This window comes from Drosophila biarmipes, chromosome 2R, assembly GCF_025231255.1.
Source record: "Drosophila biarmipes strain raj3 chromosome 2R, RU_DBia_V1.1, whole genome shotgun sequence".
NCBI classification, from domain to species: domain Eukaryota; kingdom Metazoa; phylum Arthropoda; class Insecta; order Diptera; family Drosophilidae; genus Drosophila; species Drosophila biarmipes.
The window spans coordinates 19,077,786-19,096,874 of NC_066615.1; the positions used below are offsets into that span (position 1 = coordinate 19,077,786).

At 44.3% G+C, this 19,089-nt stretch overlaps 2 protein-coding genes across 2 annotated transcripts; one reads left to right on the top strand and one right to left on the bottom strand.

The window, feature by feature from the left end:
• Positions 1-232: 232 nt before the first annotated feature.
• On the top strand, positions 233-19,082 carry LOC108022620 (probable beta-hexosaminidase fdl). Its single transcript, XM_017091662.3, has 6 exons — positions 233-753; positions 15,561-15,743; positions 15,811-16,319; positions 16,392-17,127; positions 17,193-17,511; positions 17,591-19,082. The coding sequence occupies exons 2-6, from the start codon at positions 15,580-15,582 to the stop codon at positions 17,843-17,845; spliced, it is 1,983 nt and encodes a 660-aa protein (XP_016947151.1). The 5' UTR covers positions 233-753; positions 15,561-15,579; the 3' UTR covers positions 17,846-19,082.
• On the bottom strand, positions 4,381-10,560 carry LOC108022621 (uncharacterized). Its single transcript, XM_017091663.3, has 3 exons — positions 9,817-10,560; positions 7,477-7,627; positions 4,381-5,705 (listed from the first exon to the last, which is right to left on the bottom strand). The coding sequence occupies exons 1-3, from the start codon at positions 10,152-10,154 to the stop codon at positions 4,629-4,631; spliced, it is 1,566 nt and encodes a 521-aa protein (XP_016947152.1). The 5' UTR covers positions 10,155-10,560; the 3' UTR covers positions 4,381-4,628.
• Positions 19,083-19,089: the final 7 nt, after the last annotated feature.

Consider the following 19,089-nt stretch of genomic DNA (forward strand, 5'->3'; position numbering starts at 1 on the left):
TACGGTAAACGAATAAAGAAATTCACAAAAATCGTAATATTGTTTTGCTTATCAAGGAAAGTACAAATTGGGGTCACCAAAAACTGATCTCTCTTGTTTATTTGGATTTTAAGTGTGACCATTATTAGATGAATTTGACCAACAAACCTATCCAATATGTAGTATTTTAGTTTTTAGTATTTTCAACCCCTTGTGGTATTTTTTGAAGCGCTTTCCGTGATGGTATTTCAGCGTTTCCCTCACACGGTCAGTCGCCGATTTTGTTTTTTGTTTTTTTGCAATAAATGTTTGCCCCGCACAAAACTTAACGACGCCAACGGTGAAAACGGGCCGTGAAATTGTTAACTTACTGCCTGGATGAGTGGTCAGCGGCAGACTGTACCCGAGGCACTGGACGCTATACATGTTTACCCAAGTGCAGGCGATTTTCCGCAGCCGTTGCTCGCCGTCTCGCTCGCTCCCCCAGCACTGCCGTCGTGTGCACTTTGTGTAAATTACAGCACAAAAAAGACGATTCCCATGTCTGAAATGTAACGCCTGCCGCCGCACAAAGTCGCAAAAGCAATAGCAAGTAGAACCACAGACTGCCATTAGGGGCCACGCCTGCACCGAGAGCGCCTATCCCAGCCGCACCAGCAACACCCCAGAGTAGAAGCAATAGGTAGCCCCCACCCTGTGAACCGGACCATCCTCGGTTGTCCTGGCAACGGAGGAAATCAGGACATGCAAAGAGCATTCCCATACGCAGTGTGGGTAAGTCTACTCATGTACATGGGAGTGTATCTGCAGACCCACATTCGTCTATCTGACCGCATTATTACGGATATATGTACACATGACAGGGGCTTACGCAAGGGACTCGGGAGGGGCTTACAGCCCTAATCTTGGGATAATAATATAATATCCACAGCAAAACTATAAATAACTATAGTCTGAGGCACTAAAACAATTAAAAGATCATACAAGTTGAAACACTTAAAGCTATAAAGCGCATTTAAATTATTATTTCTGAAATCTTTCTATGATCAATGCATTTCCGTAGTTACGATAATAATAAAAAAAAATTACGACAGCCCTATAAAACTCTACTAATAAAATTAAAAAACAACTTAAATCACCTATACTCAGTATTTCTTATTCATCTCCATGTTAATTATTATTTCTGAACTATTTATATGACTTATAAAGAAGTAAAATAGTAAACATTAACTTAGAAATAAAATATTAAATTTTTGGTGAATTTAGGTAAATTAAATATAGAACTATAAGTCATGTAGGTATCTTTGGTTCGATTTTTGTGGAACATTCAAAATTGCTTACTTTTATTTAATACTTACACTTACACTTACTTTTATTTAGCTCAGACCCTGTCTATGTCCCTGTGTTTATTAGAGCATCCATCGTACGTGTACTGGAATATTTTTTGGCTACTTGGTATTTGCACTTTTACTTTCGGCCGTCTTCCCTCCTTTGTGGCTTGGCCCACTTGTCTTATGACTTGCTTTATTTCTTGCTGTCGTAATTTTGGCGCATTTGAGCTACTATTTATTTTATACACCCAAAGAAAAAATTAGCCGTAGACTTAGAAAATCGAAAATAATATAATTTCAAAAACTTTACTTCATTCAAATTTGATTTGATTTTTTCAAAATATATAAATATGAAAATAATTGGTTTTCTTTGTTTAACTTTTCAAGAATTCATAAGTAATTATTGTTATTTTAGAACTCTTTGTTGTACTTGAGTACTTGGGTTTTGGTAAACATCCCATAAGTATCCCAACTGGTGATACGAACAACGGAAGTTAAACAATGTGACTTGAGAGCTACGACTTACGAGGAAAACGTACTTTGTATGGGATTTCTCTGATTAAATTTATCTCAATTGTTTTATCTTACCTTCCCGCATTTAAGACAGCTTTAAGATGATTATTCTTAAACAATAGGTTCATCTTTTCGTTTTCTGTTCCCTATAAATAGTCGTTTATTCCTATTCTACCTTAATAATTCATTAGTTAGCTTTTGCCTAAGTGATAAGCTTTTCACCCTTTGTTATGTTCAGCTATTCACTAGACTTTGTCGGCAACCTCCAACTAGTTTAAAAATATATAAGTTTAATTAAGTCATCTTTATTATCTATATTTCCCATGTACTGTGTTGAAAAGAAAGAGCGTTTTGTTCTTACCATTTCGATTTGAATTTTTAGGTCACACCAAATGCCAAATGCTTTATATTTAGTGACCCAATGGAGTCTATTTTTAAGCACGTGCCTGGCACTCCCAGCGATGCTGATGCTCTGATGCCGATGCAGTGGCGATGATGATGATGATGACGATGACATCGTCGTAAGTGGCTCGAGTAGTTTGGCCCAATGCCCCGGCAGGAACACAAGTTTCTAAGCGGCAATTTGCAGCAATTATAACTACGAGAGGCTGCTGGCAAAGTGCTTGTGCTCACACCTCGCAGGCCCATGCCATCAAACCAGAAATTTGCCATTCGCCCATTCGGTTCGCCCTCGTGTGCCTCTTGTGGTGTTATTAATAAATCGAACGGGGCGCCAATGGAAAGGGTCAAGCGGCGCTGCGCAGTTTGTGAGCCACCTAAAGAGCCCCCAATACCCAGCAATCCCGCCCAATCCCCCGGATCCGCCCCGTTCCAACCATGAGTTCAGCTCGGTTCAGTTTCATTTTCGCCTCTCGTTCGCTCTATTTTGTTTGGCCCTGCACACATGCACATTAGCAGGCGTCTGGCGCTCTCTTTTCTATCATTTTCCCACCCATTCGCCGCCCGCTTTCCGACCGTTTTCCCACCCATTTTCCTCGGCAGCAGCGGCTGCGACTTGTTGGGCCGCCGTCAGCGGCAGACGCATCGCTTTCAGTTGTTTGCAATTATCAACAAAGCGCGCTCCTCCTGGCCGGATCGCCGAAACCGTGCTAATACGCCGCCCAGAAATCTCGCTGGCATGGCCATAAATAAACCGAAATTAAATTATTTCTATTTATTGCCGGTGCTCACGTGAAAAGTGCTGCGGAAACGATTAAAATGCTGTTGGCACGACGGTACGAGTGTTACTAGACAGCGTGGGGACTTATAAAAAATAACCAACAGTAGTTTTGGAATGTTTGCCAGGAGCTGTCGCTTTAGTTTTAATGTGATCTCAAGTGTAACTCAGGTTTGGCCGTCGATGCATGCATAATTACATACAATCCCCGCAAAGTCCCCTGACCCACTCCCCACCCACTTGGGTGGTTGCATAAACGGCGAGAGCTTGTTGCCCCTGCACCTGATGTCAAATGAAATTGTGCACAATGATGGGAGCCAACTAACAAGTTTCTTGTTACCATTTCCATGTGGCACGAGGGCAAAAGAAAGGCAGTTGAGAGGAAGCAAGAGTTCTGAAAACCCTCAATCCGCCCCAGCCCCCAGCGTTTTTTGCATCGCTTGACCACACACAAAAACAGAACCCGCAATTGTAAACGATTTGCTTCCCCGAATACCCTTGCCACTCTTGAAATGCCATCAAGTTATTCTAAGTGGGCGAACGGTGCGTATACTTGATGTTTTGAGTTGGGTTAAATTCCTGATATGTGCACTTCATATTCTGAGCTGTTTCTAAGTGGGTGAACTCGATACTTGCAAAACTAAAGCTGCGCACAAAAAATATCTGGGTAAAATTTACCAATAGTTAAGTGGACCCAACCCATGGAATTGTCAATTTACCGAACGATAAAGCTACTCTCACAACAAGCAAATGTGTGGTAAGCTTCAACGTATACTTGATTTTAAAAACGTTTTTCTCAGCTAAGTTAATTGGTTTATAGTTGGTTTACTCTGAAATTTAGCAAAACTTATACTATTTAGGCAGTAATCTCACAAAAACCACTAAATATTTAAGCTAGGGAATCAAGTAGCCGACCTGGTGACAGTTTCCCCCTGTAAATGATGCAGACGAAAAAAAAGAGACACAAGCCCCGTTGTTTGTCTGAGGTAAGTGCGGTGAAAAAGGGAAAGCGGAAAATCTAAGGAGGGTGGGAAAAGCAGGGGGTGGCCGGGGCCGGTTATCTTGCCGCTTGTTAGCCGTTGTCTTTGACGATTTGTTTGCATGCCATTCCTTGCTCTGGTTTCGTTTTTTATCATCTCTTACGTATTTAATACAAAATCAATCAGATTGCACCCAACCGAGCGTTCATAAACCTAACACAGTGCTCGTGTGCAATTCAGGCGAAGGTTGCGAATCGAGGCTGCTTATTAAGTCGCTTGTGGCTTTCAGTTACAACTTTTGATTTTATTGATACTCGAGTACTCGAAACGAACATTTACAGAGGATATGCACGCGCTTAGTTCTAAACATTCAAACGGTAAAATTATTGTTTTGATGTTTGCTTAATGCGTTATTTTTATGCTTACATTAGGAGTGATATTCTGCAATGACTTAACTAAGGTCTTAGCAATGATGTTCCAAAAACCAAGGGGTTTTTGTTTTTAAGGGCTCGTTTTTAAGATTCCAAATAATATCTTGAGGACCCCACTGTTCTCCATTTGCAACCCATCTTAATCGTAGTTAAAGCACACTTGTGGTTTAGGTTTTGCTCTGCAGCTTTTCGACCAATGTCCATTTCCTTATCAGGCTCACACATAACCACTGGACTCCAGTTTGATGGCTCCCTCGTATGTGGGCAGGCCCGATCTGTCAATGATTTTGCTCATGTCCAGGCTGACGATGCCGTTCTCGTTAATGTTGTTCAAATCCTGCTCCTCCTGTTGCCCTCCCTCGGCCCGTGCCACCTCCTCCGTCTGCTCCGGCTGCCTGCCATTGCTGGATGCGGCTGGTGTGACGGATGCTGCTGCGTTGTCATTTTCATCATTGACGACGGCGGTTATGGGTATGGCTTCATTTTGAGGTGGTTCATCGTCCACGGTGGGGAACTCAACGTTCCCGTTGGCCTCATCCTGCAGAGCGTCGGCCGAACTGTGGTTGCCATTGTCGATGTCACTGGGACAGGGGCAGGCAGTCGGCTCCTCCCTGCGCCCGCCCATATTCAGACCGCTCTCCACGGAAAGCGCGGTCAGCGGCTCGTCTTCCGCCTCACCTTCGTAGCGGAACTTGCCGCACAGCGGACAGCCGCGTCGGTAGTGGTTGCCACTATGCTGATGGCTCTGCTGCAGGTACCGCCGCCCGAAGGTGTTCAATCTGATGTTCTGCGCCGGCTTACGCACCTGCAGCGTCTCCATTTCCAGGCAATTTCCGCTGCGGGCAGCCACCGCCGCCGCCGCAGCATTCCACATGCTCTCCACCTCGGCCCGCTGCAGGGAGCAGCAGGATTGGGCATTTAGGGCGAGTTGCAGCTGCTTGTTGACCAGCAGACCTCCGGATCCACCTGCTCCTGCTCCGCCACTGCCACCGGCCACTGCATCCACACTGCCATCGGGGGTGCCGCGGCCAAAGCTCGTTCCCGGCTGGCCGCTTATGTCCAGGGAGGATCGATAGCCGGGAGGCGGCGAGACGCGCTGCATCAGGAGTTGCTGCTGCTGTTGCAGTTGCAGCTGCAACTGTTGCTGCTGCTGCTGCTCCAACTGCTGCTGGTGGAGCTGCTGCTCGTGGAGCACCACGGCGTCGTAGGAGGGCGGCGGTTCGTGGTGCAGGGCGGGCACAGTGGACAGGCCATCCGTGGAGTCGCCCAGGAACAGGCCAGACGTCTCGTAGCACTAAGAGATTGGGAGGTTAAATAATTAACAAAGTTCCATAACATGTTTAAAATAAGTTCCTAGTCCCTTATTTGATTATTAAACATATTTCCTGGATTTAAGAAATATTTCAAAGTATTCTTCAATAGGGACAATTTTTCAATGTCTAGTTAAGGTTTAGGTTTATTTGTGGCAAAGATAGGGAACATAAAGATAAATTGTTTGGGTAGTCAACTTAGTTTTCTCAATGTGATGTAAAGAGTCAGTTATCTTTGTAATTTTCGTTTTGTCAGTTAAAACATAACATGATATAGACAAAAGTTAAAGTGGCATTGAGAAATTGGCTATAAATAAATATAAATATAAATCAGAGAAACTTTGTATCCAAAAGTTATTAAAATGAGCTTAAAAAAATACTTGGAAGTTCTTAAAACCTACTCTAATACAAAAGAGACCTAGCAAAGCTTTTCCTGTTCCATTTTCCCCGGGGCAGTGAATAATTGTCGATCTCCGCTTGGTCGCTTTGTAATTTACCTCCTTAATGGAGACGAGGTGGACAAGTGAAATTTACGCGATCAAATAAAAAAGTTTAAATTGCACACATCATAAATTTATTTGTCTCTGCTGCGCAATCTGCAAACCCATCCCCCATCCCGATCCCCGCCAGAAATCCCGCTTCGCGCTGTCCGCAGTTGACATTTGTGCCTGGACAGGCTAACGTTGATTTACGCGGAGCCCTTTGCCGGCGTTTTTTCCCTCGTTTCCCAGCGGTCCAACAAACAACAATGAACTGAATGATGGCCTATGGAATGGGTGGTCAGTGGGTGGTTGCTCGGTTGGCCGGGGTCGGACTGGTGGGTCTTAGCAAGCTGTTGGCGGCTTGTGACTTAATAAAGCCCAGGGCCAAGTGAGGGCGGCTTCTGGGCCAACCACAATGGTCGCGCCCCTTTGGTCAACTGACTTTCCCGCGGCTGTCGCACCTGTTAAATGCGCCGCATAAATATCCATTAGACCCCTGCCCCTTCGCCGCTCTCACTTTCAGTTTCCGACTTATTTTCAAACTGTCCTCATGAAAAGTTGGCTTAAACTTGAAAAGTACAATTACTGCTGGCCGGCTGGCCTGTGTGGGTGGTTTTAGGGCCCAATTGGCTGGTGGATATTGTTTCTCTAGTCCTCGGCGCAATTGTGATTTTGGCCTCTAATTGGGAAACGAGGTTGATTTGATCGAAGTTCAAACCGAAAAATAAATGGCTTGCAGGAAAGTTGCCTTAGTTGTTGTTGTGTTTTTTGCCTAATGCCTTGTTTGTTTACACTCTTTTTAGCTGGCACTTTAAGTTAATAGTCGCTAATTGATTTTTAGCGTTTAATCGATTGAATTTTAGGAATGTGATTGATGGTTTGCACACGTTTGGGGCTTAAAAACTAGTTTGAAAAGCAAATGAGAAGAAAAAACCAAACTGAATTAGGAAAGATAAAACTACCAGTGGAATTTCTGCTTATTTTTAGGTGAAACACTTGGAATCTAAACTCCCTGATACTTATTATAAGACGAAAGAGGTCAATATAACTTCATTAATGAACAGATATCCCCTGAGTAGATTTAATTAAATTCCAAATGTCCTCCCTTTCACCTAGTTTAGATGTCCATTTCTATTGCAGCATAACTATTTCGATGTCGTTGACATCCGCCTGTTATTATTGGCTGCCGGACCACAAAGCCTCCAAATCCCCGAGGCTCTTGGCCATTGATACTGGGAGTTGCACACACACACACACCATCCGCCCAACTCACCTGCTCCACGCTGTATATTTCCATGTTGGGATCGCCTTCGAGCCACTGGTGCTGCTGCTGCCTGTAGGCGGCCTCTGTGCGCTTTTTGATATTGCGATGACAACAATAGCAGACCACACACAATACGGTCGTCACCAGGGACAGCATCGCCCTGCAACAAATTAAATCGAGTGGGGATATGTGAATGCATTGGCCTACTCCACGGATATCGGGCACAAATGTATAAGTGAATATTATTCGAAATGTTTGCTTTGGGTGGTGACACGAAATTGATTGCGGGCCCCGATAAATGGCCGCCATGATAGCATGGTATTTATAACGTTCTTGGCATTTATTAATTTTGTCCAACAAATTGCCAATGCTTGTATATTTATTTATTTTGGCCTGTTTGCGCCTCTGCTTGCGTATTGATAGCATAAATTGACTGCAAAATGCTGGCTTCAATACATCATCGGAGAGGAAATTACTTTCCTTGCCTTTTGCTTTTAATTAGAAAGCATAGTTGCGGCTTTTCATACTGGCTCGAAATCAAATCGCCAGCCCAACAAAGGGCCAACCAACTGTTGATGATTGTGCATGGTAAACAGGAAATATTGTCAATTAAATTTGTCTACTGAATGGGCTACTGCAATTCATTTCACTCGTGAAAAGTCATATCTTGTTGGGAAAATTGTAAGGTGAGCCTCTTCCGCTCTGTGACCTAATTTAATCTTAGAAACTCCAGTGTTTGGCCTACCTTGTTGTTCTATTGAGTTATTGTTGATTTTACGCCTTAATTGAAATAGGATTAAAGATAATTTCTGTTGTCTGTCGTTAAATAGCTTGCATTAGGCCGATTAGGATTAGAAAGGATTCAATTTGAACCAAGTTTGGTGTTGTTCACTGGCCTTAAGTGTTTGATTTATTCAACAAGCTAGTTTCCCCAATAGAAACAGTTTAAATTAAAGCTATTTTTAAATATTTGTTAGATTTCCTGCAGCACATTTTCAAAGCTGTAGCCATAAAAATTGTCTTAACTTGTCGGTAAATCCAAAATGACCCCCACTATCAGCCTGATTGCCAGTTATCAAATTTTCCTTTTAGCGCTGTCGGCCCATTTGTGTCGTTTTATTGAAAACCACTGGTTTATTTAGTCGGAAATCGTTTCGTGTCGATTTCGTTACTCAAGGCATTGCCATGACGTCAGTTAATCCACTTTAGAATGCAACACTGTGTTCCACTTGTCTGTCCAGTGTTTGTCCCTCCCCTTTCTGCTTTCTCCCCTCTTTTTTTGGCTGTTCATTTTCCCCGGTTCACGCAATTTCTCGCATGTCAACAGTTCATTAGAGTCCTCTTTTGGGCCGAGTTTTTCCGAGCTACCCATTCCGCGGAGGCGAGGAACAGACAGCAGCGCCATGTGAAGCGATTTTCCCCACCGCCCAAGTTTTTATTCGAGCTATTTTCAATGAACTGGCCCAGGCAATCGATAAAAATGTAGTTAAAATAAAGTTTTTCAGCTTGTGAGGCGCGTGATGTTTGCAGACATCAAGAAAACCCCATAAAACTGTGTTGACAATATGTACATTGTAGATGTTTGGTTGGTTTTCGGTTATTACACAAAAAAACAAATAGCTCTTCTTGCACACGAAAGCAAATATTATTAAAAAGAAAGGATGCTCGGGCTGCGAGCAAAGAAAACCGAATTATAATTATTGTTCTTCCCTCTTGGCGGAAAAGCGGAAGCCCGACATCTTCCCTTGCAGGCGGCGAAAATGTTGATGTTTATTAATTTGCAGCCCCATCCCATAAATCAAGTGGTGCCAGGCATTATGATCTATGCGCGTTTCTTGTATTATGCTTCTAAGATGCTTACACAAATGGGGCAATTACTGCGAGCATTTCAGGGGAATTTACGACCTGCTGTAAACCCACAAATAATTGACTTTGCGGTTGCCCAGAAACGTGTGTTTTCAAGTTACACATCTCACTCGCATTACCCAACTTGCTTTTGGGAATAAGCTATTAGTTGCCAGGAATGGCTCTTGAGATAACCACATTTTCTATGAAATATCCAAAGAGTTGATGGCTGAGAGCTGCTTAAAAATGTAAATATTTAAGGCACTTTGTTCTGGTTAGCTGGGAAGCCAATTGTTTTGGCCAAACTTTCTTGGCAACTCTAATTAATTAATTGCCAAATGAGTGCGGGGATTTCTGAGTTATTTGCCAAAAGTTGCAGCCGTGATATGTGCGCCACTCTTTCGCATTTCCCACGAGCACCACCTTGGCTCGTCATCTCTTGAACTTGGCTCTGACGCCTCGCCATCCGTCAGTTGTTTCAGCTGTTTCAGCTGTCAGACTTACCCGCCGAGCAGCAGATTCACATTGCCGTTGACAACATTTGCATACGTCTGGGGTCCACTAGGTCCTCCGCCGCCGCCCACGCCCGAAATGACGGATCCTGAGCCACCGCGCTGCTGGTGATATTGTCCCAATCCGCCGGTATAGTAGGTGGTGTGTGTGGCAATCGAGGAGGAGGACGAGATGTGCTCCTGGGACTGCAGCTGCTCCTCGCTAGCTGCGGATGACGATGGTGGAATCCCCTCCGTTGTGGAGACCACCAATGTGGGGATTGTGTTAGTTTGATTGTGGTTCTGATGTTGACCGAAGGCCAGCAGAGTTGCATAACGCTTGAGAGACATGTTTCACTGCGGCTGGAAATCGAAGCTAGGCGATTGCATAACGATTAGCACGGCGCACTCATTACACTGCCATTAGCACGCACACCTCAGCGCCGAAGGAGGCGCCTCTAGCCTGGCTAGGAGCGAGAACTGGGGCTCTAGACCGCAGCAAGGACGAAAGGCGACTGCCAGGAGCTAGCCCTCGCGAGCGACGAGCCGAAGGCAGCCCAAGTTCTAGCACGACAGACCCACAAGTCAGAGGTCACACTACGCGAAAGCCAGGTTTTGTTTTACTTTTGCAGGATTTCTTAAAGTTTTCTATTCTTTAAATATGTTTCGGTAGCTCAAAGAGGCTTTACAATTTTTTTAAACAGTTTATTAGTTGAAAATGTATTAATTAAAAACACTCACACCTTTGTCATTGGTTTAATTTTATAAGATTTGGAATTATTTAACTTTCACAGATTGTAATTGAACGATTGAACTATTATAAACTATTATTCATAGGCATTTCTTGAGGGAATGTTATGAGTATTGTTTGAAATTTTAAAAAAACCGGTTAACTTATTATTTTTTTCGCATTTTAAATAATATATAAATTTAAAACTAATTTTTGTTTTTAATTGAAAACATTAACACATTTGTTTAGTGTCGATTTAAAATGATTTTTGGGTTTTTAACTTCCACAAACAGTAATTAAACCTTACTTATAAGTCCTGTTTATTTGTTTATATTTTGTTTAGGGAATATTTCCGTCAGGTTCCGAAAATCGGTTATAGTTTTAATTTACATTTTATAGAACCTTGGTTTTTTATTTTTAATTGCACTGCTCCTTGGATTTTTTTAAAAATATATTTTAAAAACATTTAAACATTGGCCACCAGGTGATATTCATTGAATTGACTTGATATGCTAACTTGATAGAAGCCTATCCTGCTTTTTTCCGAGTGTAGCTGCCACAGCGATCGATGGCCAAGGCAAGTCTATTTCCGTGGCTCTTGGTTTTGGCCGCGAATCGCGAGTTGTGCGTCTGGGCAAATGCGTTGCGCTGCTGCAACTGAGCTCCGGCTTGACTTGCTGACTAGTTTGCTGGCTGGTCGTCCTGTCCCGAGGACTTTGGCTTGGCTTATCCTTTTGTTGTGGGCCCCACGAAGTTGCCCTGGCAACCGAGCACCGAGTGGCCCTGCCTTCGGCTTGTGGCTCTGCACTTCGGCTGCTTGGGCTTACTGGTTGCTGGCTACTGGTTTCTGCTGCTGCTTTCTGGTCGCCTGTTCCAGGTTGCGTTGCCCATTTTTCTGCAACGGTCTCTGTCTGGTTTTCGGGGGCCGGTGGGTGGCAAAAGGATGTGTCGTCGACGGAGGCCAAGCACGGCTATTTGTATTGAGCTTCCCCCGAGTTGTCCCTATGTTCTTGCACGTTTCACGTCAAATTGAGCGCCAAATGCTTTTGTATGCCCCATATGGGTTGTCATTATTGCTGCCGCAGTTGTTGCTGCTACTTTTGTTGCTGTTGTGGCAACCGTGCATGCCATTTGAACAACACTTGTCGCCAACTGACATTTTTCACGGCATGCGGCCATAAATAATAATGCGACTCAGAAGCAACAGTCCGCGCCGCGCATATTGAGCATGCAACATGCTGCACCACGGCACCGCGGCACACGCTGCGTTTGCGTGATGCGGCAAGAAATGCAGGCCAATTGTGTTGCAAGAAGAGGTGTTTAACTGTTGCATTTATATGAAATATTATCAAGATAAGTAGTTAAAGGCTAGGAACCTATAATACTAGTTAAAATATTAAATGAGCTAACAAATCTTCGATACAAACGCACTTATCGAAAGCAATGAAATTAAAACACAATTTGTACAATGTTCTAATTGCGCACCATTTATTATACCTTTCAACATACCCCTTCACGAAACTCCCACACAATATTGAAACAATTTTGAAAATTTCGCGCCTATATGCCATCGAGATGTAGAACATTTGCATATCGCCTTCGTTTTATAGCACTCGTGTGCAATCATCATCATAATTGCCAGCCGTTAGCAACTAATTGAAATGCATGTATTATTTCTGCAAATTTGCTTTTAATTTATGATGCACTCGCATTAAACAAACATTTAAATGTCTGTTTGCGCGCTGCGGCTGGGCAACTAGTGCCCAATATTCGAGGGCGCCAGTGTGGATTGGTCCTGCTCTATGTGGCCATAACTATGGGTTTACCTGTTCCCCTGCCAGGTGCATACAATCACAGGCACAGTCGTCGCCCCACGGCTTCAAGAACATATGTAAATAGTTGCACGCCATTTTGGCCACCCCCTCTTTTGTATCTGAGTTCTTCGGTGTATACAGAGAAATATATTGGCCTTATATATTCGAAAAATATTCTTTATAGCTCTTATCTATTATATATAACATTTAACATTTAAATAATATATTTTAAGTAGTAAAAAATTTTCATTGTTATAGAATGTGTTAGAAACTTTTTTTATTTGAATAGTGATTCCAATATTTTTTTAAATCGAATTTTAGTTTACTTTGATCCAGACACTTCAGAGTAAATTGTAGGTAAAATGTAATTTTTAAAAATAATTTTTAAATATAATCATAAAAATATTTGATTTTTGGTATGCATATGGAAGGTGGTTTACTTTTTCCCAGTGCACCCAGTCCCTTCTCTTTCCCGCCGAGTGTGTTTTTGGCCGTGCCAACTGTTTGTTGACGGCGTCGTCGGCGTTCGAGCGTCTTGAAATCCGCGCAACGTCGGCGGCTTAGCAGTAATAGCAATAGTTGGGCCGTAGTTGTTGCCAGCTCCTCGAGTGTCGCGCGCGCTAAGAGCACGTCCGCGTGGTGGTTTCTATTATTTCTCCAGCTTTTTTTTGACGCTCCACGACCGTGAACGACACACAAAAGTTGCCACCATTTTGGTTTTCCATCTCAGGCATAATTTTAGATTTGTGTGAAAGGAAATTTGTCAATTCAGGACACCCAGCAGTCAGCAGGAGGCAGCGGGCCAGGAGCAGCGGCTTCGGTCGCCTTTTTGTGGGTCACGCCGCCCCTCAACAGTTGGCAGCTGGCAACGTGACTCATTAGAGCGTCTCGCTGTTTCGTGGCAGCGGTGTTGCAGGGGCACGGGGACATGAGGTGGCGCCCACCCACCGGCGGGTCCTCCGATGATGGATAGTTTCGGGCGCTTCTGGTCACTTTCGAGCAGCGCTCTGCGCACGCGTTGCGGGTAAGCCGAGGGAAGCAGTCCCAACTGAACAATAAACGAAGGGGAGGTTAAAGAAAATAACAATTATTTTATATATATATTATATATATATTAATATTTGTATTATAGTATAAGGGTCATAGAAAATCACCCACTCACTTAAATGCTGTCAACACAAAATGCTTGAAATAGGTAGTATTATTCAGGAACTAGAGAACCATATACTTTTGTATAATGATTCTATGGCTTATAATGCGTAGCAATCCCAAAGGATATATCTTAATTCTACCTCCGTTAATTCATACCTATTAAAATTGATCATATAAAATGCATATATGTACCTCTTTCCAATCGACTTTCCGTGAAACTGGCTAAGGGCTGTGCCGACTACCAGCAAAAACGCTGTGATGTATGCTACACTCTGTACAAATAATTTTGACTGTCCTATGTGAGCTGTGCGGAAACTAATGAGGCTGTCACATTCAAGCAATCCTTTCCTGCCGCCCCACTCCCCCATAATCCACCCACTCCTTGCCCTTTTTCAAGCATTGGCAGCATTAATTATGCATGCCTGTTGATTTATTATGCACGGCCATCAAGGTAATGATGGGACCAGGGCACCACTAAGAGCACGTCCATTGCATTGGGGCACCAGCTGCCAAGCTGCCAGGCTGCCTGGCTGCCCCATTCAACCTCCTCCGAGTTGCCAGTGGCAACTGGAAAAAAGGTCTCGCATGGAGAGTGGCGAATCCACCTGTGTTGCATGACCTGCGAAAGTATTTCATATTTTCACATGAAGCGTAATGAAAATTTTAAGGTCTCACCCATGCCAGCTTCGATCGCTGGAGTCGCACGCAAAGGTTGCAGGTCCTTGTTGAATTTGCCACTGCATTACAGGTGTGTACCGCCCACCGTAGCCGTAGGGAAAGGGCGGGAAAGCGGGAAAGCGTCACGATACCCGGCACCAGGTACCATTCTCCATTTTTCTATTGGTGGCAAGGTCTCGCCCTCGTTCGCCGTCTATGCAAAGTTTAAAAGCGCGCCCGCCCTAAAAGTATATAAAATCACATTTAGGTTTATGGGTCCCCACTCATTTGTTAAGTAATTTGATTTGAAATCGATAAGGAAGCATAAAACGTTAAATTATAGGTTACATTGTAAATATGATAGGAAATACGGGGCACACAGGAAATGGTGTTAAGGGTTGACACGCAGGTTTCACTTGCCAAAGAAGAGAGACTTTAAAGTGGGGCAAAATACACGCGACTTGGTGGATCCTATGTTTAGGTTAAATATACATTTACCAGGAAGTATGCTTATAAGGGTTTAAAACATTTACAAAAGTAAAAAAATATGTGCCCTCTATGCCTATAAAAGATTTAATGAAACGTTTCAATTCCTCGAAACGGCCATATTATAACTTTACATTTCTCTCTTCTTCAATTGAATAACCAAACCAATGCAATCCTTACATATTCAACCAAATTATAAACTTAAAATGTTCAATATATTAAGCGATATACATAGAATATGTATTTTCCTACCCAAAGGAGAGCTCCCATGCTTGTGTTCGGAACTATCTTCGATTTTTCATTATGTTGCCAGCCAGGCGCCACTGGAGGCCCGATTCCCTTGCGTGCGGCAAGGAAAGGTGGATATGCCATGTGTGCGTTGGTAGCGTGGGTAAATCGCGGTCGCGGAGGACAAACCATTGCCACTAAATGGCATGTGGCGGACCCCGGCTCCTCGGGTTTCCTTTGATTTTATCGCTCGTCAAGCCCAAGCCGCGAGCATTGATTAAAGTTCGATGTGTCCTGTCCCCCATGACGGGGCGCAGCGATTTTGGGTGGGGTCTGGTGGCCCATTGTCTTCCCACACGACCTGCTATTGTGCATTATTGCTTAACTATCTCGGTTCTTTGAACCAGTTGGCAGCAGGCAAGCGGCCAAAAGCCAGATGATGTCAACTGGTGGGCGGGGGCAGCGGAGGAAAGTAGGTTAAATGTGGATCAAGGGAGTCGAGTTCCATCTTGGGCTATTAGGATTTTCAATATTGCAAATATAATTAATATTGTATGGCAAGAGATTGGATATGTGGCCCAATTTTAGTTATTGAATGGGGATTGTGAAGTGAAAAGCTATAATAGAAACTCTTTCAACGGTAATCAAAATATTTTAGAACATTATTTAATGTCCAAATCTTTTTGGCAGCCTACGCTATCTCTATAAGATGTCCTTGGCCGTATCGCTGCGCCGAGCTCTGTTGGTGCTGCTCTCCGGCGCCATATTCATCCTGACGGTGCTCTACTGGAACCAAGGAGGCAACAAGGTCCAGGCTTACAACGAGGCGCTGGAACGCCCCCACAACCACCATGACGCCAGTGCCTTTCCCATGTGAGTGCCACATGCCAATCAGGCTGAGGAATCATCCGACTTCGACTAATCACTCTTCGTTCCACAGACCCGTCGAGAAGTCCTGGACGTACAAGTGCGAGAATGAACGATGCATTCGGGTGGGTCATCATGGCAAATCCGGCAAGAGGGTCTCGTTTATCAGCTGCTCGATGACGTGCGGTGACATAAATATTTGGCCGCATCCCACCCACAAATTTGTGCTCAGCCCCCACACGCACAGCTTCTCCGTGGAGGATGTGCAGCTGCAGGTGGACACATCGCATCGGGAGGTTCGTAAGCAGCTCCAACTCGCCTTCGACTTCTTCCTTAAGGATCTGCGGCAAATCCAACGGCTAGACTACGCCGGCAGCTCATCAGAGCCAACGGTTAGTGAGTCCTCATCAAAGTCAAGGCGCCATGCGGATGTGGAACCGGCAGCCACTCTCTTTGGAGCCACCTTTGGTGTGAAGCAGGCTGGGGATCTGACCAGCGTTCAGGTCAAGATCAGCGTGCACAAGTCCGGAGACCTGAACTTCAGCCTGGACAACGACGAGTCCTATCAACTCAGCTCCATAAGTGAGTAATCTCATTTTGTTTTTATGGTAATCATAAACTAAATTTAGATTAAATTTTCCAACCCTTGAGCAGCTGATGGACACCGATTGCATGTGGAGATCAATGCAAACTCATTCTTCGGAGCTCGTCATGGACTGTCCACGCTGCAGCAACTGATCTGGTTCGACGATGAGGATCACCTGCTGCACACTTACGCCAACAGCAAGGTGAACGATGCCCCTAAGTTCCGGTATCGCGGGCTGATGTTGGACACCTCGAGGCACTTCTTCTCGGTGAACTCCATCAAGCGGACCATTATGGCCATGGGTCTGGCCAAGCTGAACCGCTTTCACTGGCACCTCACAGATGCCCAGAGTTTCCCGTACATTTCGCGCTACTATCCGGAGCTGGCCGAGCATGGTGCTTACTCCGAGAGCGAGACGTACACGGAGCAGGATGTGCGAGAGGTGGCCGAGTTCGCCAAGATCTACGGCGTCCAAGTCCTACCCGAAATCGATGCCCCTGCCCATGTGGGCAACGGCTGGGATTGGGGGCCAAAGCGGGGAATGGGCGAGCTGGCTATGTGCATCAATCAGCAGCCGTGGAGCTTCTACTGTGGCGAACCTCCGTGCGGGCAGCTAAATCCGAAGAACAACCACACCTACCTCGTTCTACAACGGCTCTACGAGGAGCTGTTGCAGCACACGGGCCCCACAGACTTCTTCCATCTAGGCGGCGATGAGGTGAATCTCGACTGCTGGGCGCAGTACTTCAACGATACGGACCTCCGCGCCTTGTGGTGCGATTTTATGCTGCAGGCGATGGCCAGGTAAGCAGCAGATTCCTAAATATTTATAAGAATGGCATATACTAAGCTTAAATCTTTTTTCACAGACTTAAACTGGCCAACAATGGAGTGGCGCCACGGCACGTGGCCGTCTGGTCGAGTGCTCTGACCAACACCAAGTGTCTTCCAAACAGTCAATTCACCGTTCAGGTCTGGGGCGGCAGCACCTGGCAGGAGAACTACGACTTGCTGGACAACGGCTACAACGTGATCTTTTCGCACGTGGACGCCTGGTATCTGGACTGCGGATTCGGCAGCTGGCGGGCCACTGGAGATGCGGCCTGTGCTCCGTACCGCACTTGGCAGAATGTCTACAAGCACCGGCCATGGGAGCGGATGCGATTGGACAAGAAGCGCAGGAAGCAGGTGAGCTATGCTCAATTGCAACAGCCAATGATGCATTTTAACACTATTATTTAATAATCATCTTATATTTCCTCATTAGGTGCTGGGCGGCGAGGTGTGCATGTGGACCGAGCAGGTGGATGAGAATCAGCTGGACAATCGGCTATGGCCACGGACAGCCGCTCTGGCCGAGCGATTGTGGACCGATCCTAGCGATGATCACGACATGGATATAGTGCCGCCTGACGTGTTCCGCAGGATCTCTTTGTTCCGAAACCGGCTCGTCGAGCTTGGAATCCGGGCTGAAGCGCTGTTTCCAAAGTATTGTGCCCAGAATCCCGGTGAATGCATTTGATATTACCTCTAAGAAGTGAAAGTATCCTTCTGCAATCCCAATCCCGCGACCTTTTCCGAAACGTGCGTTAGTTAGTTGATAGGCCAGTTTTTTGTATATGGATAACATCCATCTCTTTTTAAGCACACAGGCTTGTGAGGTAGGTGTGGTTGTTCTTTGGATATAGATACCCTCATGCGCGGTACCCCGGAATATAAAGAAACTCGGCTGCTAGTTGTTGCACATGGCCCGCTCGACCAATTCAAACATTGGTTCCCAATTCCCACCGCACTTTTCGGAAGTGGTCCCGGAGCTAGGAATAAAAGAAGTTAGTTAGTTTATAGTCGAATTGTTATTTTGTACGGATACCTTGGCTTCGTTTCGCAAGGAAGCAGGCGACTGTTTTAAATGGTTTCTGGCATAAACCACGACTCGAATTTCGTTTTCATAGATCAAGCATAGAATCTCACCCATTACTAGTACAATCCATCTTGAAACATAGCGCACACAGGCATTGCAGTTGGAGCAGAGAATGGTGGGATGTAGGCAGGAAGACCTAGTAGGGAATCAAGTTGAGGTTGAACTCTAGAGTTCTTAGACTTAGTTGTAGATTTCATACGCATCAATTCACTTACACAGACATAGGCTTACGATAAATATATAAATGAATACGTAGCTTTAGAGGATAATTCACGATTGAGAAATAACAAACCTTTTGATATTTTAAAAGCTTTATTCGCAGAATATTAGGTTTTAAGTTTAAGCTGACATCAAATGAGCCTTCTTCTTTTACTTTTATTTTAGTTTAGTTTTCAGATAATTTCGCCTTAAGTTAAAATACATTAAATTACATTTTCAGTGATATAAACAATGTGACCTTAAAAATCGGAAAGAAAACAAAAGCTGCTAAAAGAGTAAAACTTAGAATTAACATTAACAATTAATTAATCGTTACCAACAATTTTTGCACGCATTGGCACACAACTGACACTCGACTAGTTAATCTGTAGCTAATTTAGAATGTACACTAAAAATGGGAAAACATTGTTGGGGTATTCACAGTTTGTTCGGTTCAATAACACTACATTTGGAATGATTGATAAATCCCTATGTTGGCAATTGATTTTCGTACTTAAGATTTTGCAAGAAAATATGAAAAAAAAACAAACTGAGAACCTGAATCCTGAACCTACATTAGTTTAACAATTTCTGCTGTAACTCCAAGTCACTTTCGAAAATAAACTAAGGTCCAGACTAACCAGGTT